This window comes from Plectropomus leopardus, chromosome 22 (assembly GCF_008729295.1).
Source record: "Plectropomus leopardus isolate mb chromosome 22, YSFRI_Pleo_2.0, whole genome shotgun sequence".
NCBI lineage: Eukaryota > Metazoa > Chordata > Actinopteri > Perciformes > Serranidae > Plectropomus > Plectropomus leopardus.
In genome coordinates, this window is record NC_056484.1 from 21,851,364 (window position 1) to 21,877,304 (window position 25,941).

Here is a 25,941-nt window from a genome sequence, read left to right on the forward strand (position 1 = left end):
TGGAGGTTGTCCATTGCTTGATTAAATAAGTATATGCATAGTATACAGTAAAACCTCAATTAATCGCCCGGGCCACTGTTTGCTTAATCAGTGAACTCAACAGGCTTATATTTGGGACAGGCGTCCATATGGGACAGGCATTTAATTCCTTTCACACAAAACCTGCTCAGCAAAGATGGAAATACAATAACATTATTTATTTAACCTTTTGAGACCTGGACAAAATTGGCTTTATTTTATTCAAAAACATACAAAGAAGGTAATGAGCAACAAAAGAAGAAGTGACCCAGAGGTTAGCAAGAAATCTGTGAAAATTCAAGAAAATTATTTGAAAATTTACCAAAAAAAACCCAAACAAAACAAACCAGCAATAAAACAAAGCAAAAAACGACCTGAAAGAAAATGCTTAAAAATTAAAATAATTCTGTAAAATTATTTTGAATATATAATTATGAAAATAGTGTCATTCATTCATTCAGTCATTCATAACTGCTTGTCCTTTTGCAGGGTCAGCTTACAGACCAACATATTTAAATAGGATAAGACAACATAAAGGTCAAAGCAGAAAAAAATACAGTGAAGGGAAGTGCAATGTAAATGATGTCGAAAGGCATGTGGGGACCAGTTACAAAACTGGTTAAAATGTGGATATTTCCTGTAGCACCCCAGCACAGCATAATGACTTTGATAAGCCAAACCTTATTATATAGACATCAAACCGTATCTATAGCAGGCACAGGAATCCATAGAGCAATGGATTAGATTGGGGCTAGTTTTAGTCACTAAGGGTCTTTAGTGAAAGGAATCAGTGCTTCTTTTCTGAAGTAATGGTGTTGTTATTATCCTTTGTCACAGTGAGAGTTCATGTCCAAACGGTTCACAGAGAGGTGCTGTGCGGTTCCATACTGAGACAGCATTGCGAGGGGATGCATGTGTGGGTGTGACGAGTGGAGCGGCGATGAAAAATGCAGAGAGTGCATCCATTGAGGCTAAAAACAGAACGGGCCAGAGTGACCCCCCGAGACGCTCTGTTACTCCTCTGTGACGTCACACAGCCAGTGGGACGCCTCCTTGCTTGTGCTATTGTCACTGTGGATGCGGTGTGTTCATGGATCCTGTTCCTCTGTAGGAAATGGGGAAGATAAAACAGCAAAAACAGGTCACTGCAAAGTCACTCTGGCTCAAGAGGAAGAAGTTATCATTAAAAAGATTGTTGGGACAGACGGTCGACTCAACTGTCATTTTTGAAGCTTTAGTTTTTACTTGTATTGGATTGTGTTGTATAAGTTGTACCAGATACTATTGCTGCAGTCTGTGTGTCTCAGACAGACCCTGGACCTGTGGTCCCTACTGTCTCCTCTGCTCTCTGTTCGTTATGAATGTGACACAGCCGTAGCTCAGAAGCACTTAGGGGCAGACTGGCTGTCTGAAAGATGCATGTCTGAAAAAGGGTCTCTCTCACACACACACACACACACACACACACACACACACACACACACACACACACACACACACACACACACACATGCACACACAGTCAAACAGAGCAGAGAGGGCGTGGTGAATTATTCACTAGGTATGATGTAATGGTGATTTTAATGATGCTTCCTGACCTCAAAGCTCCATGTTTTGGTGTTTCCTCTATAGGAAAATACATATTTTTCTTCTTATCTGTAGGAATATATTTATCTGTCTACATATTTTTGGTGTGAGTGTTGGAGATATCGGCCATAGAAATGTCTGCCTTCTCTCCAATGTAATGGAACTAGATGGCACTCAGCTTGTTGAGCCAAAAAACACTTTTGAAAACTTAGCAGCAATGTCTCTTTTTGGAAATCATGAGCCTGTTACTAATCCACAAACCTTGTTGTTAGCAGTTTCATGTAGGAACTGTGTTTTTTCTTTTCTGACTCAACTACACCTGCCAACTGCATGAGCATGAAGGAGAAATCGTGAATCTCCTCGATGGACGAGAGGCTTGTGATAGTGTGAGATGTGAACATGAATAGCGTCCTCCTGCTGTTATGTCGCCTAGCTCGGTGGTGCCAGGTGAGCTAGCAGTAGATGCATACTTCCCTCTGGGTGGTGATACTATTGATGGGTGAATTTTTACCCAAGTTTCTGAAAAATTCCTGAGTTCATGATTTAGCAATTTTCCATCATTTGATAAAATTGTTATATGATTTCACACTGGCTTGTGTAAAGGTTACAAAATATGTGCATCCGAAATATAGCAAAGTTAACTTTTTTCTTTTGTTTTGTATTGGCAACTAATGATTGGTTAGGTTTAGGCAACAAAAGCACATGGATAGAAAAAAAACATCATGGTTTGGCTCAACATTCACACAGGAAGTGAACACTGGGCTCCTGGGTGAAAGTCCAGGGTTTGTTGGACTTTCTGATGTTCTGCTGCTTCGTCTCTGCCCAGAGTGCACTCTGCACTCCCAGAGTGTGGTGCAATTCATAACTGAAAGGTATATTATGATTTCCAGTAGTACTCACAATGAACTCTCCAGCTCCAAAATTAGAAAATCAGCATACGGTGGCAGATGTTTTAATCGTTGCAGGCCAATTCAAACAAATCACTGCCATGTGTCAGTTTTCAAATATCAGAGCTTTCAGGAAATGTAAGTTTTCTGACTGTGATGTTAAAGTGTAAAATCACTACTCTGAGAGATTGATGTTGTTCCTCTCATTTCACTCTTGGAAGGAAAGTGCATCAGGTTATTTCCAAAAGTGTTTAACTGAGGTAGCTGGATGCATGAAGTCCTGTTATTTTTGATTGGAATACAGATGTATAATACACAATAGATACCATCTGATATGATGTAATGGTTGTATGATTTAAATTTAGGTTTCTATTTTTAAGAACAGATGCTTTGATTCTTTAGAGCTCATATAAGAAGCACTTGCTCTCCTCTCCCTGTTGTTTTTTTTCTTGGATGTTATTTTGGTGGATAAAAAAGTGAGGTCATTGGGGAGGGTGTGGCAGTTGAAACAATAGACGGATAAAAAGATTGGATGAAAGTGAAACAAAGGAGCCCTCCCCCTCTCCGTTTACTCCCTCCATCCCTCCTGCTCTCCCTAGCATGCTCTCTTGTTCTGATTATCCCGTTTTAATTCCTGAACTGAACAGAACATGGAGGGAGGAGAGGAGAGAAAATTTCCAGCAGCTATGATGAGAGCGGGATGATGGAGTTAGAGAGGAAGAGATGGATGCAGCACTGTGTCGATCATTTCTTTTGTCCTGCTCTTCCCATAAGGATTACACAATCTCTACTGGATATATAACGAGTGTGGCCGTTCCCCACCCTCCAGCGCTCTCTCTCTCTCTCTGTCACACACAAACACACACACATACACACACCTCGGCTGTTATGACTTGAGGACAAAGAGGTGCAGAGGGGACTAAAGGAAGCCAGCGAGGAGCATTTACTGCACAGGATTGTATTTCATTTCCTCTTCACTACAACATGAAACTGGACATGTGTCAGGATGCTCGTTATGTTCGGTGTGCACAGTGTCAACTGAAGTGTGTGTATTGTTGTAGTAAATGTCTGATTTATGGAAGTTGTACTTGATACACCACATTTAGTGTAAAAGAATTGTATTGCCGGCTTCTTAGTATTCTGTAGATTTGTGACATTTTTATAATAGTACATCTTTTTCTATTCCCCGTGAAAGTCCTCTTTAACTGGGGTGCCTGGTGGCTCAGTGGACAGAGCGAGGCTGTGTCCTTGCCACAGTGGCCACAGGTTCGATTCTGGCCTCAGCTCTTTACTGCACATCATCTCCTCTCACACTTGTGCTGTTCTATCAATTAAAGGCAAAAATGCCTAAAAAATATAGTTATGTAGTTAAAGTGGACTTTAACTACAACAACTATATGTCTGATAAAGCAATGACCTTTTGGCTTTCACATGTACATATACTCCATATGAGAAATGAAAAATGCACGAACACCACCTCTAATTATTACTTCTAATTATTATCGATTTGATTGATTCATTGTTGCAGCCCTGATATGCAGTATAAGAGCTAAATGCACAATAGAAACCAGCAAAAAAGCAATATGGGTCCTGCTTTGATATAATAATTTTTAAAATTTCATGTTAAAAGTACTTTAACTTCCTTATAGCTGTATTTTATTTATAATAGTAGTGTATTGAGCTTTATTATATGAGAGAAGCTACTTTTATTTAACTTTATTGTAACTGCAGTTCATTCAATAGCCCCTCCAGACTCATGCCTTGTGGCGATAATAACCAAAAAAAGAAGTTTGCATGAGCAGACAAAGGATTTAGCCCTGTCTACAGAAACGTCAACCAACCGTCCAAATAATTGTCACAGGGAAGAATATATCTCATATCAGCTCCTCATGGGTCCATAACACTCCAGCTACAAGTGCACCTGTCCAGTAACAAGAATCTCATATTACGTCTTTTGCTCTATGTCTTTCCTCCTATCCTTGGCTCTGCTTCCCTTTTCCTTTGTTGCGGTCTTTGTCTTTCTTTGTCTCATAGTCCCAGATTAAATAGGACACTGTTCTCATGGCTGCAGGCTTTATATTGATCCATGCGTCTTCGAGCTGTTCACACAGATAACAGCTAATGTGGAGAGAGAAAGGACGGAGAGAAAGATCTTCTCTAATAAATGAAGGCTATAACTCTGATTATCTCCTTCAGGGGGTCACTAATCACACCACCCAGGCTTTAGTTTCAGCAGTTTTAAGGGGTACAACAATAAATTTTCACCTCCGCATTTCCCCCACACTACCAAGAATTGCATATATCAAAACATGTATAGTATGACTAGCGTTCACTCTTTGAAATAAAGGTTCTTCAAAGGTTCTTTGTAAGACAATGGTTCTATTAAAAAAACGTTTTCATCCAAAGAACCTTTTTTTTTGTGAAGAAAGGATTCTTAAAGTAAGTTGTGGTCTGCCGTAGTTGATGTCTTTAAGGTCATTTCATGTCATACAATACCTGCCTTTTTTTCTGGGTACAAGTACTTGGTATTTTTTATATATGGTTCTAATTTGGAGCCAAGTTTTGGTTCCCAACCCTACTGCACTACTGAAAAAGTAAAGGCTGCAGTAGTAATAGTATTTTTTAAAACATCTCCACCCACTAAAAATGTGATTGTGAACCACAAGTGTTGCTGGTTGCACTTGACCACTTCAGCCAGTCCTTTTAGGAGCTTCATGAAGTCCAAGGCTGCTGGACGTGGTTCTTTTAGGCCCCAGGCTTACCTGTTCAGCTGAAACCATGAATAATGGGTGAGAGATTCAGGACTTTTCTAGTCATATTGCTGTTTTAAGAGTTCCTCCTATAAAAGGGTTGGTAGTGGAACCCCCTCAATGATTTCTGGTTAACAATCTAAGGTGGAACGGTTCTGGAGAGCCCAAAAGAGAGATCTTGGTGGAAGTATTATCCGATAAGGGTTCTCTCTCTAGAGCCTCTCATACCCCTTGTCAACCAATTTAGGTCTGGTTCTTAAACCGGTTTTTGTTAGGACTCTTGGTACCTTTGTGCTATCTAACAGACTGGCTGGCACTTTCACCAGTTTTGTATGGAACCATAGTAATCAAGGATGCATGATTACATACAGAATTTTGTTCTTTTATCGCAGATGTTTGGTTTTACCCCAAAACATGCATGGACCAACTGTTTATGAGAACACTTCCTGTCTTTTTTGTCCAACATTTTTTCATTTGACTTCTCCGTTGTTGTCTTCTTCGTCCTTTCTTTTCAGCCTCAAGGAAAACATGCTATTTTTTAGTTCCAGCTGAGAATCAGTATTTCGGGTTGTGAATCAATTGATTTTAAGTGGAAAAGCTCTCTTTGGGTCAAAATTAGGTTTGGAAACCAGAACAGAACCAGTCCCATGTTGGTGGGAAAAGGGAAATAGGTGTTCCGGGTGATCTTCCACAAATGGTTTTTGGTATAACCCTTTATGTTGGTTTCTAGGTTGAACCCTTAGCAACTCTTCCAGGTGGGACCATCAAAGGTTTTATCAAAAAGGCTTCTTCTATGGAGACAAGCCAAAGAACCATAAATGGGTTTAGGTAGCTACAGTATAGCTAAGATGAAGTGGGGCAGGTGACAGTGTCCACGTCACATGGCAGCAGTCTGCCACTCATAAAAAAGGATGCTTCCGGTCGTCAGTCTTAAAACAGACTTTGGGAGCAAATTCTTGAGACGCTGAATATGTGGAAAGCCAACACAAGTCAGTCCATATATAGCTGTCTTTTGAATGCCTCTTTTAAAGGACATAGTCACTACTCTTTCAGTAAATGCTTCACTACTGGCCTGGAGACTGGCTTTGTCCATTGGGAGTCAGATAATTCAACCTCATTTCATTAGGTGTTATTTGAAAAAACTTTTCGAATAAATAATTTTAGAAAACAACTGACGTAAACCTCTAAACCTGTATTTATCTGAAGCCAGTGATTAAATCTTTGTGTGCAGGCGCCTTCAGATGGCAGGAAGAGGTTGGAAAGGTCAGGGAACGCCTGCTGTCTGCCTGTTTTTAAATCAGACTCCCTGCATGGCAGAAACAGGCTTTAAATAATAATGTGTGAGTGTGTGTGTTTCTTAGCACCTATTGCAGTCTCAGTGGCAGTGAACTGACCTTGATTCACATTACTGGCAGCCCATCTGCGTTTACTCACCCAGCAGGGGTCTGACACACACACACACACACACACACACACACATACACACACACACACACAGGCAGTGATATTTAGCATGCAGTGACGATCGATCGGACCAGACGTCATGGTGGGAGGTTTATGGAGAAATGACACAGCAGACTGTGGGGCCAAAGCCTGCACTCCTCTAACACATCAGTGTCAAGGTTTAGGTTCTGTTACTGTTGTCTGTGGTGAGATAAATAATTGGACAGATTTGTTCTTTAGGCTTGCTGATCTGTTTGTGTTGTAATGTCACCACAAAGTTCATTGAAATGTGAAAAGTCTTTTCTTGCTGTTGAGTTTGTCTGTGACTATTTTCATTCGCTATTATCATGTGATAAATGTACTCTCATGTATATTTGCAAAATTCCTGCCCTTTCAGTCCCCGTAAAAGAAACAAATTCTATTTCTTGATTGACATGACAATGTGACATGTGTCAGGTTTTTTTTGCCACTCAAGTCAAGAAGGAGATGATGACATCATGTACCTTAGAGTAATGGTAGGTGGGTTCCCATTAACCCTCAAATTAAGCAAATTGAAATTGCAAATATAAAATATACCCAATGTAAACATGTCTGTTTCGGAAAAAACTTTCATTTCGCATGAGGTGGTTGATAAAGCCATCTTCACAAAACTGCAATCGAAACACTTTTTTCCCACTTTCATAGGTCATGATGTGCTGGCTCCCTCGGGCATGATGCAGCAGGTGTTACAAGAGGTGTTATCACATCGCATAACTCTCTTGTTCCTCTGTGAAATCGTGCACTATCACCTCCCAGAAATCCCTCATATGTGGCCGCCTACGTCGCCTTTGATTGACGCTTTGTCACGCTCCCTCTGCGTCTCACACTGATGCAAAGGTCAGTCTTTGTGGTTTCTGTGTGACACACAGCTGTCTCTTAGGTTAAACGTGTTGTAACTTAGTTCATTTTGTCAAACAGTTGCAGTTAGGTTTAGACAATAAAACTACTTGGTAAAGTTCATCATGACAACCTGTTCTTCTCAGGCTTTCAAATAGTAATAGTAATGGGTGTCTTTTTGCGTTGGTGTCTGATGCTAAAATTACTGACCTAGCAGGTCAAGGTTAACTATTTGGGAATGGGAGTGGGCTCAGGAAGCAGCATGGAGCCCAGCGAAAATGTTACAGTGGTTACTTGCTTTTTTATATCTGTTACTTATTTAGTTTCTGTTACAAATTTGATGGATTTTTTAAATGTTGCTCTTATGGAGATGGATGGAATTCGAGGCAGTGCATCACTGCAGTGTGCTGAAAAATGGGTGAAAATTAAAATTTCTATCCCTGTCGGTTGGAGCCGATCAGACCATGTGTTAATAAACGCCAGTGACTTCTTCAGCGTCAACCAGCACTTGTATGCAGGGTCTGTATGAGCAGTAAATTGGCTGAAAAATGGGCGGTTTACAATTGTCCACAGGTTACCCCATGGCCCCATGCCACTTGTCCATATGCGTGGGTTTACCCAAGTGAGCTGAACATGGCTTATGTTAGGGCTAAGTGGGTATGGGCCCAATGGATTGTCACCTTCCCAGTTAAAGACCAGATGATGGTGGCTGTTGGCGTCTTTTTTTTTTCTTGTCCAGTAGTAGAAGGGCTTAAAGGATGCCAAAGTGTGCTTTTGGTGTTGGTATCACACACTGAGGAGGCGTGACAAAGCGTCGGCACTTGACAACCTGAGAATTCGAATGGGCTGAAGAAAAATGGCCAGAGAAGCAAGACTGTGAATGAGATAATTTGATGATGGGGTTAGAAATACCTTCTCACTATGCTGCCTTTGTGTGGTCAGACTGTGTGTCCGTGTTGACTCAGATTAAGTCAAATGAAGGCCTGCGGGATACTGCTGGGTGTCACACTGACTCAAATCTTTTAGGAAATAAACATTATGTGATCCAGACACGTCAAATGTTATTTCTCCAACAGATGATCTTTTTTCCTAAAGATCTGTCTGTTGAGCATGGTAAAGTTAATGATTCCAGGATGGTGTTTGTGAAAAAAGAACTCTGTCGAATACATTGCCGATTTTGCAGCATCGACCGTGCGAAAAAGTGATATCTGCGAGTGCAGATATCACTTTTCCCACATGATGAATATTCAGTTTAAAACCCTCGCTTGCAGCTAGACTGCACATATATTCATTCAGACGTCTCCACTGCTCCCACAGCATCACTCAGCCAGGGATGGTTTTTATGGGAAAATCTTGAGTCTGGCTGCATTAGTATGCTGGCAGAACAACTGTCAGAAGACTCAGGGGAGACAGACAGAGATAAACGAGAACAATAGACGGTGTGAAAGAAGGAGGTGAAGTGGTGTGATAAAGATCTAGGAGATGGAAAAACTAATAGTGTTCTTGTGGGTGTGCTTATGTACTTATCTAAATAAATATGATTAATTCCTTTTATCACTCTCATTGCTCATTTCTGTCCTGTGAGGCCAGTGTGTTCTCTCACAGTGGGCTAGTGGGACACTGTTCTGCCTCCCTGTCCTTGTCTCTGTTAGTCTGAGACAGGATGAAGTCACAGTTGGCAGTAAGGCACTATGTCAGCTAAGTAGGACACTGGTCTCTGATCTGCAGTGGAAGCAAAGTGGCAGATTAACATTCGCTGCTAGCCGGGTTGCACCCCCAACTTTTTATCATCTGAGATAAATATTCTCATTTTGCTCGACATGTAGGGCTCGAGGGGAAAAATGTCTTCTTTTGATAACCCCCAAATCAACCAACTAGTGCTCTGGCACTAAAACCTGTGCTGCCACAAATGGATTTTCTATTATTGGAACTGGACCGTTCATTGTGAGCGCTGCTGAAATATATACACGATTCGGTTATTTATTACACTACACTCTTGGAGCACAGAGCGTACTCTGGGCACAGACGGAGCAGCAGAATGTCAGTCACATTAATAGTTAATATTAAACTATTCACCCAAAAAGTCACAAACCAATGCTGAGGTAAAAAAGAGCTGATGGAGAGCTCTGTGTGTGCTGCATTCACAGACCTGCAAAAACTTCAGGAGTGAGAGGGGACACACAATAATACAGGGGGATACGAATTTTTAAAAAAAGTTTGCTGTCGATGTGCTTACCCTTTTCTATCCACATTGGCCCTAATATGGCATTGTACATTCCCAACTGGCAACCAACATCTTTAAACATTGATATTTTTGTTGAGTTTTGGTTGTGATGTTGGGTTAAAATGTCCAATGTCGATGTCAATTTGATGTAAAATACTAAGGCAAATGGCGTTGACATTTCGTGGGTTTAAGTTGTATGTAATGTAAGAGTCCTACATCTTTCTGATTTCATGTAACCCGGGTGAAATTGTCAGCCTGCATAATATGCTTAACCCAGTCGTAGTTGTTGAAATATTTCAGTCTTGACTGAAGAAGTAAACAGACTAAATGCTGTCTATAAGCAGGCAGCTAGCATAATTCTTCTAGTTAGACCACATTAAGGCATAAAAATACTATATGGCTGTTTTTTTCTGGAATATCAGAAACAGTATCTTAACCCTTTGAAACCTGGAGCGATGTCACTTTCTTTGTGCTGTTTTCAGAAGCCTTTTAACAAGTTCTTAAACCTTTCAACCCTGTGCAGGCATTATTTCTTTCTTGAACAAATGTTTCATGAATAGCAATAAACCAGTAGATTTACAAAATTATTTTAAAAATATATTTAAAAAAAAGAAGCTACAATTTCTAGGGGAAAAAAAGCTAGGCAAAAAACTGTATTTATCATTATTTTGATTATTGCAAATTTAAAATTATGTTACAGAATAAATCTGATTTATTTAAGCACTTATTTCAGGTAATGTCCTTATTTGTTTGTTTTCTTATTTTACTGTATTTTTCGGGTATTTTTCTAGTATTTGTTATTAATTTCTTGCTTTTTGGGTCATTTCTTCTTTTGTTGCTCTGGAGTTTATTTACAATCTCTGTAGCTGGATGTCTTGCACACTGATGTATGGCAGTTGAATGTGTGCCAGTCATATTTCACTGATGGCATGTTGCAGCCTGAGGCTATTGTTGTGGATGTCGTTATGGTGCCATACGTGTTGTTGCTCTGTGTGTGCTGTGTCAAAGTAATGGCTTGTGTGGCAGAGCCGTGGCCATGAACAGATGGCTGCCCTGCTCATGTCACACATATCCGGTGACTCCTCTCCAGTGTTTATTAGCTATGGGACATTACAGTGCGAGTTCATGGGCAAAATCAATATTTTGTCCCTGATATGATGCACTACTGTATAGATATATCGCCTGCTGTGGTTTAAAATGTTTCCAGTTGGATGCTCATGATGCCTTCAGGGATCTTTTTACAGTCACTGCTGAGAGAAATGAAAACTGTCCAATGGCAATGAAATGTTATTGTGCTTGTTGTTGTTATGTTGGAAGTGCAGCTCATCTTTGCATCGAATGTGAGGCGTCACATTTTTGAACACAAAAATCTTCGCACTTTGTGCAGCTAAGAGTGTTCGTATTCACAATTCAATTCAGTTCAATTTAATTTAATTCAATTCAGTGAATTCCATTCAACTCGATTCAATTACAACATCCCTCTGACCCCTAAATTTATAGTTATATAAAAATCACCCCCTATACAGCTGTCATATATGGGATAATTAGCTATAGAGTCCAAAACCATTTCTTGTACCAAGCTGTGAACATGTTTATTTTTGTCGTAAAGTTGGGAGTTTTACCATGTGGGTCTATGGGGATTGACTCTCTCATCAGTCTCATCTCTCACCAGTAAAGGAACTGCAGTGTTTTTTGGCACTTCTGCAATGGCTTCATTTTCAGCCTTGGAGATTGCCGCCGCTTAATTGTCACGCTTTAAAGTTGATATGGTGAACATTTTAGCAAACAGTTTTGACATCCAGCAGACTCAAAGCAACATTATGATATTAATTTGAAGTCCACTGTTTACTAGAGCAGGCTCTTAAGGCAGGTGGGCCAAGTTTGCTTGGTCCCAGTAGCAGATCTTCCTATAGGAGACACAGGCAGCTGCTAACGATGCCAGAATCGTGACTTAACTTAGGCTTTTCTTTTATATCAAGTATGCAGATGTACTTTCTATATCAGAAAAAGCAAACAAAAACATGACTTACAAGTTCTATATAAGCACAGTGTTAGATAAAAAATCTGACAATATTTACATCATCTCAGGATCAAAAATGAAATATTTTATAGTCATATGTTTCAAACACAATAATGATACTACATAGCTTCATAATGTTTAGCTGTGTGTTTTTTCACCCATTCACCTGATCTCCAGACTTTCACACCTCCTCCTGAACTTTGGCCCAAAACAGTCCTAATTGCTAAAGAGCTTAATTTGTAGGAGACTACTTTATGTTAGTGGGTATAAAGGGTTTCGGTGGAGGCTCATTAATCTCCTAAGTAAACAGAGCACAACGTGTGTGCACGCATCACTGGCTCAGTGAGCACAGGGACGGAGAACAGCCGTGGGTGTTTGCGTCCCGGCTGACTGTTTTTAACTGTACTTACACTCTGCTCCTGTGGGAAAACGCATGGTACATTTTTGCCCATACGCAGTGATTCCTGCAGCCATACCTAAAGGCACAATCACACATTGACTGGACTTTTCTCTGAGCCAACACATAAAACAAGAGGGGAACAGAGCGATTTTCTCATTTATTTTCTACTCTCTCTCTCTCTCTACACCTTGAGTTCAGCCTTGCATGGGCCCTCTCATTGATTTTTATGTCAATATATTTCCTCCCTCAGTGTTCAGTGGAGCAGGGGATGGGCTCCTTGTGTGGAGCGGCTCAATGATTATGAGGCCACTGATGCTGACTCACCTCTCTTTGGACCTCATTGGCTTAATCTTGTCACTCTTCTAGAGCTGCATAGACAGGAGGTCGGGGTGTTAGAAAGGTCAACTAAACACAGGAGCTCCCCCCTAGGAGACCGCAGTTCATGTCACACGTCTAACTTTAAGCACTTAAATCCTTTGTCTATCTGTAAGTATTTACCTTTAATTTACCCTGTATCCATGAGCTGTTAGATTGAAAAGTCATTTGATCATCATATTTTACACCGCCAGAGACATTAAGATACAGTATACACCATGTTTAAGTTTATTCAAGCTCTTTGTATTCGTCTTTAAACACTAAAGACACGTTTTCTCAAAATTTAGCCTGACAAATTTGTTATGTTTAGAAACTTTAAGATCTCTAATTCTAAGGGTTTGGGCAAAATTTGGCAGCACAGCTTCGGTTTGTACTTATTGTACGCCAGCAAATATCAACACAAAGCTTGAAGTCTGCAAACATATCTCAATGTTAAGTGAAAGCAGGTGGATTTCTCACAATTACGATTTAAAATCAATTATTCTTTCAATTGACCATTTTAGTCATTGTTCCTGTACCAAATTTAAGCTGCACAAATAAAGAGTTTCTTGAGTATTTTGTTGGTAGCCTGTTGAGTTTTGGTATCTGAAGGTCACGTCATATCTGACCTTTCAGAGACCATTTTATTCCAACAGAAATGTCAAACAACCCATCTACTACTAATGTCTTGATGACACATCATTTCCTCTCCTGCATGTTCCAGGCATTCGGCCAGGCCTACTCCACCCAGCGTAAGGTGGCAGAGGATGGAGAGACCAACGAGGAGACGCTGCTGCAGGAGTCTGCGTCCAAAGAGGCTTACTACATGGGCCGCCTGCTGGAGCTCCAGGCGGCGCTGAAGCACAGCCGGGCCACCGCCTCCACCGCTCAGGCCGACAACGAGCACCTGAGCACGCTGCTGCAGGAGCTGAGGGAGGTACAGTCAAAGACCAAACATACTTGCCACTAACATGAACCTTTTCATTAGAAACTAACAGGACATGGTAAAGATGTACTTAGTAAGTTGACCATGTGGTTTTCTTTGGAAGTGCATCTTAATGAGTCCTTCACTCCCTTTCAACAGTTCTGTCAAACTCATCTACCGTCATGCAGATTCTTGTCATTTTTGGGGGGTATCAGTGTGATAAACAGCATGCAGCTCCAGCTCTGTTCCTCTGAATTGTCTCAGCAGAGTAATGAGATGTTGGAGCTGCAGCGCAGCCGGATGCGAGAGGAGATCCGGGAGTACAAGTTTCGAGAGTCGCGGCTACTCCAGGACTACACCGAGCTGGAGGAGGAGAACATCTCTCTGCAGAAACTGGTGTCGACACTCAAGCAGAACCAGGTACGGATGATTCACAAACGCAGACGTCAGGGCCCAGCATTAGCAACATGTTCTCTGGCAGCTGTGGCGCAGAGGTAGGGTGGGTTGTGAATGGGTGAATGTGAAATGTAGTGTAAAAGCATTTTGAGTGGTCTAAAGCCTAGAAATATGCTTTATCATTCTCACTTGTCGAATATGGCAGCTTGATCACTGGCTCAAAGCTTCAAATTCTGACCCTCTAGTTACCAATCGAGCATCAGTTTTAAATGTGCCAGTTTCTGCCTGTTACAAGTTACAGTGATTTTCAAAGTAAACTCCTGTCTTCACAGCAAATGTAGACTTTTCAACCAAAATTACTGAAGATTTAGACAGCAAAACTGCTTGGTTAGGTTAGTTTTTCCAAAGGACACAAGCATCAGTCTTCTGGATGAAAGTGTGTGTTTGAGCATCCTGTTCTCATTCTGAAGTCTTCAAATACTGCAGATTTTTCTAAAATTTTAGCATAAGATCCAGACACCAGCTGCCACATTTTGCAGTGGTATGATACACTGGGACTTCACAGCATTGGCTTCCTTGTGTTTTTATTTTACCCTGCATTGGTTACAGCATTCTGAAACGTCACCAGCAGACGCAGGTGGATACCGAGAGTAAAATATGTCGACGCATTAGTCCACTGACAAAGCTGCAATATATGATGACTTGGGATGAGAACGTTTTGGTGTGACTCATCCACCACCCCTTCCTCTTGCGCTGATCAGATTTTCTCACTTTTCAAACTGTTATTACGCCATCTGTGTTAATTGTACAGTCTATGGTTGCACCATCAATGGCAAAGAAAAAAAAGACTGCAAGTTTACAAACATGGATGTATGCTATGCCCAATTTAAAGTATTAAAGAAATTTGCTTTGCCAGTGTTTGAAAAAGGAAGGAAATGCATTCAGTGCATTTGTCAGACCACAAGGGTGTAAACATGATTGCGTTTATTTACAAGAAAGCTCAACAGGCACCACCCACATAGTTAATTTGAGCCTTTAATATAGATTAAGATTTCCATCATTTTAATAATACAGTACATTGCCAATCTCTTGATTTTATCCCGTTGATGACTCTGTTGCTTCACTCTGGTTTAGGTGGAGTATGAGGGCCTGAAGCATGAGATTAAAGTCCTGGAGGAGGAGACGGAGCTCCTCAACAGCCAGTTACGGGACGCTCTGCGTTTGAAGGACATCTCTGACACCCAGCTGGAGGAGGCGCTGGAGTCACTGAAGAGCGAGCGGGATCAGAAGAACCACCTGCGCAGGGAGCTGGTCCACCACCTCAGCATGTGTGACGTGGCCTACACAGGCAGTGCCCACCTGACTTTCACCTCAGCCCCGCCCAGCGGCACCGCCACCCCCACGACCCTGCTGTCTCCGAACACAGAGGAGCCAATGAGGTGGATATTACACACACAAAACTAAGGTGGCATGGATACGTTACATTTGTATGTCTCAAACGTGTCATATACACGTAGCATATGAGATAACTTCATCAAGAGGTGGAGGGGATGATGGACAGCATGTTCCTAAGCTGCAGACCACTGCTCAAGAGTATTTTTTAGGGACCCATCACTGTATTTCCTGTGGTTTTTTAGCCCCAAAATGTGGGTATTTTTTAGGGGGCTGGGTTTCTTTTGTGGCTTTTAAGCCAAAATGTGGCTGTGTTTTAAGGACCCATGGCTGTTTTTCCTGCAGCTTTTCAGCCCCCAAACATGGGTATTTTTTATTGACCCATTGCTGATTTTTGTGTGGCTTTTTAGCTCCATAATATGGGTGTTTTTAAAGGACGTGTTACTGTTATTTCTTGCAGCTTTTCAGCCACAAAATGTGGCTGTTTTTTAGGGGCCCGGTGCTGTTTATTGTGTGGCTTTTTAGCCCCCAAATTTGGGTGTTTTCTAGGGAATTGTTGTTGTTTTTCCTGCAGCTTTTCAGCCCTGAAATTTGGGTAATTTTTAGGAGCCCAATGCTGTTTTTTTTGTGTGGCTTATTAGCCCCCAAATGTGGGTGTTTTTAAAGGGACCCATCGTCATTTTTCCAGCAACTTTTTCAGCCCTGAAGTGTGGGTATTTTTAGGGCCAGGTGCTAATTTTCATGCAGCTTTTTAGCTCCCAAATGGGGGTGTTTTCTGGGGACCAATCACTGTTTTTTCTGTGGCTTTTCAGTCCCCAAATGAGTATTTTTTAGGAACCTGTGACCTTTTTCCAGTGTTTTTTTGCATCCAAATGTAGGTGAATTTCACATAACCCATCGGGGGGAATAGAAGCATAGAAGCAGGTTTTTTTTTTTTTACCGAAACGTGGATGTTTCTACAGACCTGTTGATGTGTTTCATGCACCTTTTCAGCTCCCAAACCTGGGTGTAATTTAGGGATCTGCTGCTGTTTTTATCTTGGTGATATTGCCCCCAAAACCAGGTATTTTTTTAACCAAGTGGTTATTTTGCCTAAACATAACCGCCTGTTAACCAGAAACGATGAAAAGATTTAATGTATCTGCTATATATGTGCAAATGTAACGTATTTGTGGTTTGCAGAAACTTACATTGGCAACATTTGGCAGTTGGGTTTTATACCCTATATTGGATACCTTTTTCCTAAAATATCATGGAAAGTAGAACCTGTTGGATGGCTGAATATAAATCTTAAATTTACGTACCTGCCATGTGGGAAGCAAAGTCAATTCCTGTATTTTAAAAAAATGCCACGCTGTGACCTGTCAGGTGTAACGGCCACCTCCAGGGTGGGACTGGAGCAGGAAGTGCTGCGGCATCGGTGCCCAGAGCTAACGGAGAGTGCAGAGGGCCGGGTCGGAAAGCTGAGGGAGTGGCGGCGTCGGATCTCTTCAACGAGATGAACCTAACCGAAATCCAGAAGCTCAAGCAGCAGCTGATGACGGTGAGTCTGCTCTCTGATTAATGTCTGATGATCTGTTTACAAAGGATTTGCTTGAAGAAAGCCATCAAATGGGAGCAGGAGCAAGAGACAGATCAAACAATATGCTGATGATGCACCGGATATTTTCACCGCTTTAGCTTATTGTAAGACAGCTCATACTGACAGGGATTTATAGCTGTTTGAAGCTGTATCAAAAACAGCAGACTCCATTGAGAAAAACATCATTTTACTCCACTGAACGGTGGAGCTGCTGCTATACTGCTGCCTCCATCAATTGATGTGGAAGGGAGTGGAGCAAAATTTCAAATAAAAAGTACACTTAAACTGGTATTAATCTTTCTTTTAGTAGCTAAAGCATGTTTTGCTGCAGCCCCGTTTACAGCAGTACATCACTTAACTCTGTGCCCGTGCTGTGTGACTGTACTTATTTTTTAATGGAGGGGGTTGGATGGGGTGTGACTTTTGTATTTAAAATAAATATTCAACACTATCTTTTCCAATTGTATGTCCCTCACCTAAGCCAAAAAAAAAAATACAGGTTCCTCTTCAGTGCTTACATTTTAAAACATGAACATGCAGCACCCCTTCCCTCCTCATAAATAACGAACAGTACCAATCCCTAACCACCAGCACAGTGACAAAGAGCATGCACAGAACACCGAGTCCAGTTAAAGTCCAATCTAGGTGTTTACATGACTGAATAGCTCAACTTCCAATCAAATTATCTGGGTGTGTTTGTCCGATTTTGAGAATCAAGAGTCGGACTAACACATTTACATGTATTTTAAAAGTCCAGTTTTAGTCAGACCAACACAATAATTCTACTTTTTCTAACATCATGTACTGACTGATTAACATGTACCTCATTTAACACATAGACATGAGATTGATATTCATCTCCTTACTTTCCTGCAACTATTCCTGTAAATGTATGGCATAAAGTGCACCAAAAAAATTGTCAGCGTTGTACGTTTCTGCCAGCCACAGATACATTAAATTACATATACATCATTTTGTGGCGTATACATTGAAACTTTATGTTTAAACAGCACTGTGGTTAACATGTGGTTAGACTTAAATTACTGGTTTTTGGGCGCATAGTCCTGAAAGCGAGCGCGTCTTGGTTAAAAAAAAATGTTGCACTGTCACCGCTTTAAAAACAACTCTGGCTCGCCAAATCACAGCTGATTTTTTTGTTTGTCTGCAGCTTGGCAGACGTCTCTTCTAGGTGTCACACCATCCACCATTCCTCCACCTCTGGATGACAAAGTCCACCTCAAAATGTCAATATGTACATATAAAATATACTAATGTTACATAACATTTTCCTCTTTTAACTGGGCTGGTGTTCAAACATTCAGTCAAATTTTGTTGTACCAGATCATTAATTTGTGACTATTTTTATTGTGATGTGAAATCATGTGACAGTTTTATTCATTTTTCAGTGTCTGCTGGCTTTATAAAGCTACCGCTGACTCCTCTTTACGCAGACAGGGCTTTGAATCATTTACCGTAAAACCCTGCTGACATACAGTATCCCCACTGCGTAAAGCTCTCCGTCTCTCACTTCATCCCTTTGTCTCCTCCTCACACACGCAGTCACACATTCACGCTTGTTTTCTTTCATAAAACCTTTCTCTCATATGTTCCCAGGTATTTGTTAAAGCCTAGAACCAATTACTAAAAGCATCAGATCATGTTTAGATCACCACAAAGCTGTTTCATTTCTGTATACACACATCCATGTGTGTGTGCATCTGCTTCAGTTCCTGTCGGTGTAATCCCATCCGTTCTCGCTCCGTGCTGCTGCTGATAGACCGAGCTGCAGGAAGAGTTTATTTATATCTGCACTGACACACTACACTATCGACCACTCTCCACTGGATGGGTGGGTTTCACGGCTGCTCCTGCTGCTCTCCGGGCCGGTCCTCTAAAATGTTAATGAATCCACCTTTGTGCTACAATGTTGCTCCTTTAAACCTGATGCAACCTCAAGTATTTACTTTAGCCCTTTGAAACCTGGACTAACGTCACTTTTCTTGTGCTGCATTCAGATGACTTTCACAAGTATTTAAAACCTTTGGATTGGTTTGATTTCTTTGGAAAACAAGGGTGAAAAGGCAATGGCCAATTCATAGCCAAGAAATGTCCGACAAATAGCAAGAAATTAGTTGATTTAGAAAATTACATTAAAAAATCTCGGGATGTATTATTATTATTGTTATTATTATCATTATTATCATCATCATATTATTACTAGTACAGAAAACTATTTTTATAATCAGAATATTTAAATATATATTTTGTAAGTGTGTTACAAAATAGTAATTATTTTTAAATGATCAGGTCATCCACTCGGACTTTCCTTTTTTTTTGTTGCTATTTTTCAGGTTATTTTCTTTTTTGATGTATTTTTTGCAAATGTTTGGGTTATTTCTTCATAAGTGGCTCGTTGCCCTCTTCCCATATTTTTGAAAGAAACTGAGTGCATTTGCTCAGGTTTCAAAGGGTTAATAAGGTAAAAGGGCACTTTAAAAGATCTCAGACAGTTTTTGATGGTTTACTGCTGCGTTTTTTTTAAGGTGATGCGAGATGTGACTGAGAAACATTGAAGTATTTGCCGAAGCACTGTGCATTTGGACCACTGTGCCTGCTGTAGAAATAGAATAAGAGTAGAATGGATATTCCCATTCAAATCAGCATAAAAGGATGGTCAGAACCAGGATCAGATTTCTCTCTTTGGTTACTGCGATAGATTAATTAGGGTTTGCTGAAGTCAGTGCAAACTTTGTGATATCTGAACACCACCTCTGCCAAACTTACCTTTTAGAGGGTTTAAACTGCAGCACAATAATTAAAGTTGACGCATGCCAATTTAAGTCTAAATTTGATTTGTGAAATGGTCTGGGCTTGTAAAAAATATTTAAAAATTCTGGGCTCATGCCTTGCTTCTACTTAATCTTGTTGCTGTCCCTTCAGGTTGAACGCGAGAAGGTAGCACTGATAACCAGTCTGCAGGAGTCCCAGACTCAGCTTCAGCACACACAGGGGGCCTTGAACGAGCAGCACGAGAGGGCCCTCCGCCTTAGCCGGAGAGTCACTGTCCTCCGCCGCCTGCATCGAAGGGCCCACCTCAACCAGGAGGGCCACACCAGTGCCACCTCGCAGCTCAATGCTGAGGCCCTGATGGAGCTGGAGAGGGACGAGGAGGGGGTTGAGGAGGAAGGAGAAACTGACGAGAATAGGAGTGAGACAATGAGCAAAAGTCAGGTGTTTTCATACCAGACGCCAGGTCTGGAGATCCTGCAGTGTAAGTACCGTGTGGCTGTGACAGAGGTGGTGGAGCTCAAAGCGGAGGTGAAGGTCCTCCGTGATAGACTGGCTCAGTGCATGGAAGGAGCAGCGGAGGAGAAGCCGAGGCGAAACGGTCAACTCCAGAAACTTGAGAGACAGGTGGCATCACTTGAGAAGAACTGCCGGGAGGGACGGGAGAAGGTAACCATGTCATACTGACTGTGTCTGTTTGAGTAGAATACCAGATGGTTCCAGAGATAACAGACTTCTCCTCTTCTGTCAGATTTCCAGTCTGGAGGTGGAGTTTCAGGCGGCTCAGTCAGCAGCCAATGAGAGCCAGAGTGCGTTGACCGCAGCTCAGGATGAGTTGGTGACGCTGAGCGAGGAGCTTGCCCAGCTCTACCACCACGTCTGCCTGTGCAACAATGAGACGCCCAACCGCGTCATGCTGGACTACTACAGGTCTGACTTTTGTCTTATTAACCCTTAGGGCCCGCTTTAATATTACACACACTGGTACCGCCCTTTTCAAAATTTAAACTCAAAAATATTACACATTAATATGATTTTCTACTTTCATTGAGTTTATTAATTTTCAGAATTTTAACCCTTTAAGTGCCAGCTTTTTATCATGATGCCACTTTCTTTTGAATGCGTTTCAATGGCGCTTTTTGTTGTTGTTATTTTTTGCACTTAACACAGTGTATTTTTCACTTGTTGTAGGAGCAGAGTTTAAACAAAAATACACAATCTGACCAAAATTTTCATCATACACATGAAGACAGCCGAAATTTAATCTCAATCAAAAAATGAAGAATGAAAAGCTTGTAAAATGTGCCAGTCCTTAAGGGTTAATGGGATACATGTAACATCAGCTGATGAGACAGAATTTCTCAGATTCACAAACATAATAAAGGTTCTACAGGTTAAAAAAATATAGCTTACTCTGTTTCTCTTCCAGACAAGGTAGAGGCCTCAGAGGCCTCAGTGCCAGTCTTAAAGCCATGTCTTCGGACAACAGCAAAGTTCTCCTCACACCACGCCTTGCCAGGCGGCTGGCTGCTGTCGCTTCGACAACCTTAACTCCTGGGGAGTCACGCAGCCCCTCGCAGTCTCCGTCAAAGGAGCCCTTATCTGGGGAGGAGAGAAGAGAGGAGAAGGAGGGGGACAAGGAGGGCCACCAGGTGTCATCCGAACCGAGCCTGCCACCCTGCACGCCTCCGACCCGCTCACCAAGCATCAGTGCCTCTTCATCATCGTCATCATCTTCATCACCTGCCCTGGAACCAGCTGGCGAGCTGCGTAGGGAGCCCATGAATATCTACAACCTCAACGCCATCATCAGAGACCAGGTAGAAATAGTCAAGTCAATTTAAAAAGCCCATGATCACAAAACACAGTTTGCCTCAGAGGGCTTTACAGCATACGACATCCCTCTGACCTTTGACCCTCACATTGTCTAAGGAAAAATTCCCCCCCAAAAAAACGTGTAACGGGGGAAAAAAACACTGGTCTCATGCTGGTGCCAATGGATTTCCCTGTCTTTTTTTGTTTCTCTTCTCTCTTAAATGTTTCTCCCTTGTATCCTCTTATCTCTTCTTGTCCTCACCCCCCATCTCTACCTCTCTTCTCCTCCCCCAGGTTAAGCACCTTCAGCGGGCAGTAGACAGGTCTCTGCAGCTGTCTAGACAGAGAGCGGCAGCCAGGGAGCTGGCCCCTCTGCTGGACAAGGACAAAGAGGGCTGCATGGAGGAAATCCTGAAGCTCAAGTCTCTGCTCAGCACCAAGAGAGAGCAGATAGCCACCCTCAGACTGGTCCTCAAGGCTAATAAACAGGTACGACAGGTAGCGTGGTCATGGTGCAAGTATAGCTGAACAATACTGACAAGTGTAATACTGTGTTGCACTGAGTAATGTGAATAATGTGGCCGTGTATTTGGTATTACTATTGGGCCTACAGTTAGAGTTTTGGTATGACAAATGACAGCATGTCTTAAAACTGTCTGAAATTTAGCACCGAATTCTCGTAACCTGCAGATTTTGGCATTTTTTGGCGGTAGCTTCAGTTTTCAGCCTTGGAGGCTGCTGCATGGTTCATAGTCTGTAAGTATAAGATTACATGAGATGTGGTTAATTGGTTATGGGTTATGTCAGTGTCTCCCATGAGAAAATGAACAAACATGGTCTTTACTTGCAACTTATTTTATCAAAAGACCATAATTCATACATAAAGAGATTCTTGCTCAATGGAGGCATGTAGGACAATGTATTTAAGTTATGGATTCTTTTGCCTTTGCATCTACCACCAACACCAGTGGTTTACTTCATTCAGCAAAGACGAATCCCAGATTTCTTTAACAGTTTGAAAAACTATATCATGGCATCCATATCCAGTTGACAGCCTCACACAACTTATTTTGCCACAAGAAATTAATAAAATACTCATATTACTAAAAATGCCTTTAAGAAATTAGTCCTGCAGTTTATAGTCTCTTTATGGGCCTACCCTCCTCTGAAACACATCGACCAATATGGTTGATTGAAGGACTCACTTGGCTGTCCCAAACCTTTCCCCAATTACTATTAGTTTATATTGCCTGTATAATATGACTTCTCCCTAAGGAGAGTGTCTATCAGTGACACAATGCAGCAGCTATGGCTAAGATGTGCTGAGAGAATGTGTACCACTGGAAGACCTCATACATTTGTACCAATTTGGATTTACGCAGAGTATACTCAAGAAAATGACGATGACACTGCCACAATGATTCAGGCTATACATGGTTTATGAGTCACTTCCTGTGAGGAGTACTAAAGACCTGCCTGAAGAGCTGTTGCTGGAAGCACCCACCGCACTATGCATTGTCATTGGGGTGTGGCACATTGAAGCAAGAAATTACATCTCTGCTTTTGATAGTGGTGGATTTAGACAGTATAAGCTTCATGTGGTCAAATGTAACAGTGGGAATTAGACACTAAGATAAGGAAAGACAAATCAGAAACACAGAAAATAGAATTTATAATCTGTGTATGTACGTGTGTGTGCCTTTACCTAGACTGCAGAGGGGGCTCTGGCCAACCTTAAGAGTAAGTATGAAGCGGAAAAGTCCATGGTGACTGACACAATGATGAAGCTGAGGAATGAGCTGAAGGCCCTGAAGGAGGATGCTGCCACCTTCTCCTCTCTGCGGGCCATGTTTGCCACCAGGTAAAAATGAAATATAAGCGATTCAAGTCCACTCTTCAATACTCTATTTAGATTAACAATGACACAGCTGACTGTGTGCAGACATGTCTCTAGCAGTGATAAAGCCATAGAGCAGCTCTTCTAAGCTCTACTTTTGAGTAGCCAAAAGATTATTTGTCATTAAGTCTAAGCGGTTGTTTGTGCCAAATTTGAAGGAATTCCCTCAGTGTCCTTGAAATATTGTGATTGCAAGGATGAGACAAGATGGGTCACAGTGACCTTTGGCCACTAAAATCACATCAGTTCTCTGTTGAGTCCAAGTGGACGTTTGTACAAAATTTGAAGGAATTCTCTGAAGGTGTTTTTGGATTTCGCATTCACAAAAATGAGACAAGCTGGGTCACAGTGACCTTCAAAAGTGACCTACTACCAAAATCAAATCGGTTCCCTGTAGAGTCCATGTGGACGTTCATGCTAAATTTGAAGGAATCCCCTCAATGTGTTCTTAAAATATGGTGGTCACAAGAATGAGACAGGCTGAGTCACAGTAACCTTGACCTTTGACTTCCAAAGTCTAATTAGTTCTTTAAGTTCAAGTGGACATTTGTACCAAATTTAAAGGAATTCCTTCATCTTGAGATATTGCTTTACTTTATCTTACAGAAAGAAATAGCTATAAAATATATGTAGGGTACACTTTAACTGATACAAATTTTTCCAGCATAGCCTATTCTACGTGGCTACAAACTTACCAATCGAGGCAACGTTTGCTCAGCGCCATTTCATATTATGTAGGTGACTTGGTAGGTTTCTATCTGGAAGTTACTGTAAACAAACAAATGTGATTGATGTATACCTTAAATGCAGCTTTAATTTCAATATCAAGGCTTATCCCATTATACTCAAGAAAACAAAGAGCAGGTGTTCTCAGCTTTTTCATTTTCATTTTCATTTCTCAGTATACCAATATGTGTAGGCTTCATTTTGTTGAGCACCGCTTGAATGAACGTAATTTGTGACAGCTTGTCCACATGGGAGTTCACCCGATCATCACTGCCAATCAGAGACAATCACAGATGGAGCTGATTAATACCCTTGGCTAGTGCAGAGTCATTATTCCTGGGAATACTGATTATAACCTTTCCCACTAAAGACAAGAGCCAGATGTCAGTGGGTTATTTGTCCAGTGGGAGAGGGTCTTTAGTGAATTTCCTACTTAATGGCCTAATTTTTCACTTTATTTGTGGTAATTTCCATTCGAACCTTTTTTACTTGCTGATACCTTGCTCTCCTCAGGTGTGACGAGTACGTGACCCAGCTGGATGAGATGCAGAGGCAGCTGGCTGCAGCCGAAGATGAGAAGAAGACTCTGAACTCCCTCCTGCGGATGGCCATTCAGCAGAAACTGGCCCTTACCCAGCGCCTAGAAGATTTGGCCTTCGATCAAGAGCAGACCCACCGCACCCGTGGGAGCAGGCTGTACCGCGCAAAGACCAGCACCCCCAAAGTAAGTCCCCCGGCCTCGACTGTGGCCTCCAACTTAGCCCAAGGCTCCACTTCAGCTTTGACCCCTGTCACCCTCCCACTTTCTGGCCTTCCTAGTCCTTCTTCAATTCTTCCTGATGATCTCACCGTGCCCCTTAGCCCATCTTTGGTCAGTGCAGCAGCTGCAGCTCTAGCTTCAGCTCTCACCTCCCCTACATCAAACATACCCCCTCGCAGTCCGTCATCACCAGCCGCATTGGCTGGCCCTTCAGTGTCAGAAAGCCCCCCATGTCTGGAGGCCCCGTCCTCTCCCTCGGCGCAAACCCCACCCTCGACCCCTGTGAAGGTGGCTCACTCCCAGTGGACCCTAGGGGTGCGGACGTTTGTGGTTGACTCCCACAGTTTCAGTGTCAACATCTCCCCTGCTCTGCCTCGTAGCTCGGGCCTTTCCAGGCACCACACACCAGAATCTCATACCTCTTCCCCATCCACCACCACCACCAGGCCCTCCCAACCAGGATCTGCCCCCTCTTCTCCTTACCGGTCCCCTATTCTGGGCATCAGGCGCTCCACATGGAGCCCCTCACCCCGAACTCGGCCCTTGTCTACACTTTCACGTTCTTCTGTCCTCTACAGTCCTTCTTCACCCTCCCCTTACTCCTCCTCCTACTCCCCTACTTCGTACAGCCATTCCCCTGCCTACAACAGCTCCTCTTCTGCTTTCACTCCCTCAAGCTCCTACCTCGCCTCTGGCACCTCAACCTCCTATAGCCACTCCACCAACTACACGCCCCTCTACCCCAGATACTACAGTTCTTACCGGCCCCGGCACTGACCCCTTACTATGAATCCTTTACTCAAAGCCTTCTAAAGGCCAATCCACCAGGCTCCTTATTGACAATAAAACTGCAACCCCCATCATTCATCTCTTTCTGTCACCTGAGAGAGTGGGGGCTCACAGAGAGGAGGACAGAGTGGTTTCCTGTTTCCCAGTTCCTGTTTCCTGTGCCTAAGCTTTGGCCAATGGGTTCTGAATGTTCAGTGACTTTGCTCAGGGATTTGACATAAGGAGCACAAGTGGCCCAACTTTCCTTTTATTCTGAGACTGCTTATTGGTCCAAAGGAGGATGTTACTAGAGACTTTTTAATGAGAGTTTTTA

The 25,941-nt window shown here is 42.1% G+C and overlaps 1 protein-coding gene across 1 annotated transcript in view; it reads left to right on the forward strand.

The window, feature by feature from the left end:
• LOC121961220 (protein bicaudal D homolog 1-like) overlaps positions 1-25,732 on the forward strand; it is a 33,414-nt gene extending 7,682 nt beyond the window's left edge. Inside the window, exons 2-11 of the mRNA XM_042511124.1 lie at positions 13,284-13,496; positions 13,749-13,904; positions 15,015-15,319; positions 16,641-16,815; positions 19,795-20,310; positions 20,393-20,571; positions 21,071-21,461; positions 21,751-21,945; positions 23,166-23,317; positions 24,593-25,732. Coding sequence (XP_042367058.1) covers positions 13,284-13,496; positions 13,749-13,904; positions 15,015-15,319; positions 16,641-16,815; positions 19,795-20,310; positions 20,393-20,571; positions 21,071-21,461; positions 21,751-21,945; positions 23,166-23,317; positions 24,593-25,616 — 3,306 coding nt within the window. The 3' untranslated portion in view covers positions 25,617-25,732. The remainder of the gene's footprint in view (positions 1-13,283; positions 13,497-13,748; positions 13,905-15,014; positions 15,320-16,640; positions 16,816-19,794; positions 20,311-20,392; positions 20,572-21,070; positions 21,462-21,750; positions 21,946-23,165; positions 23,318-24,592) is intronic.
• The last annotated feature ends 209 nt before the right edge of the window (positions 25,733-25,941 follow it).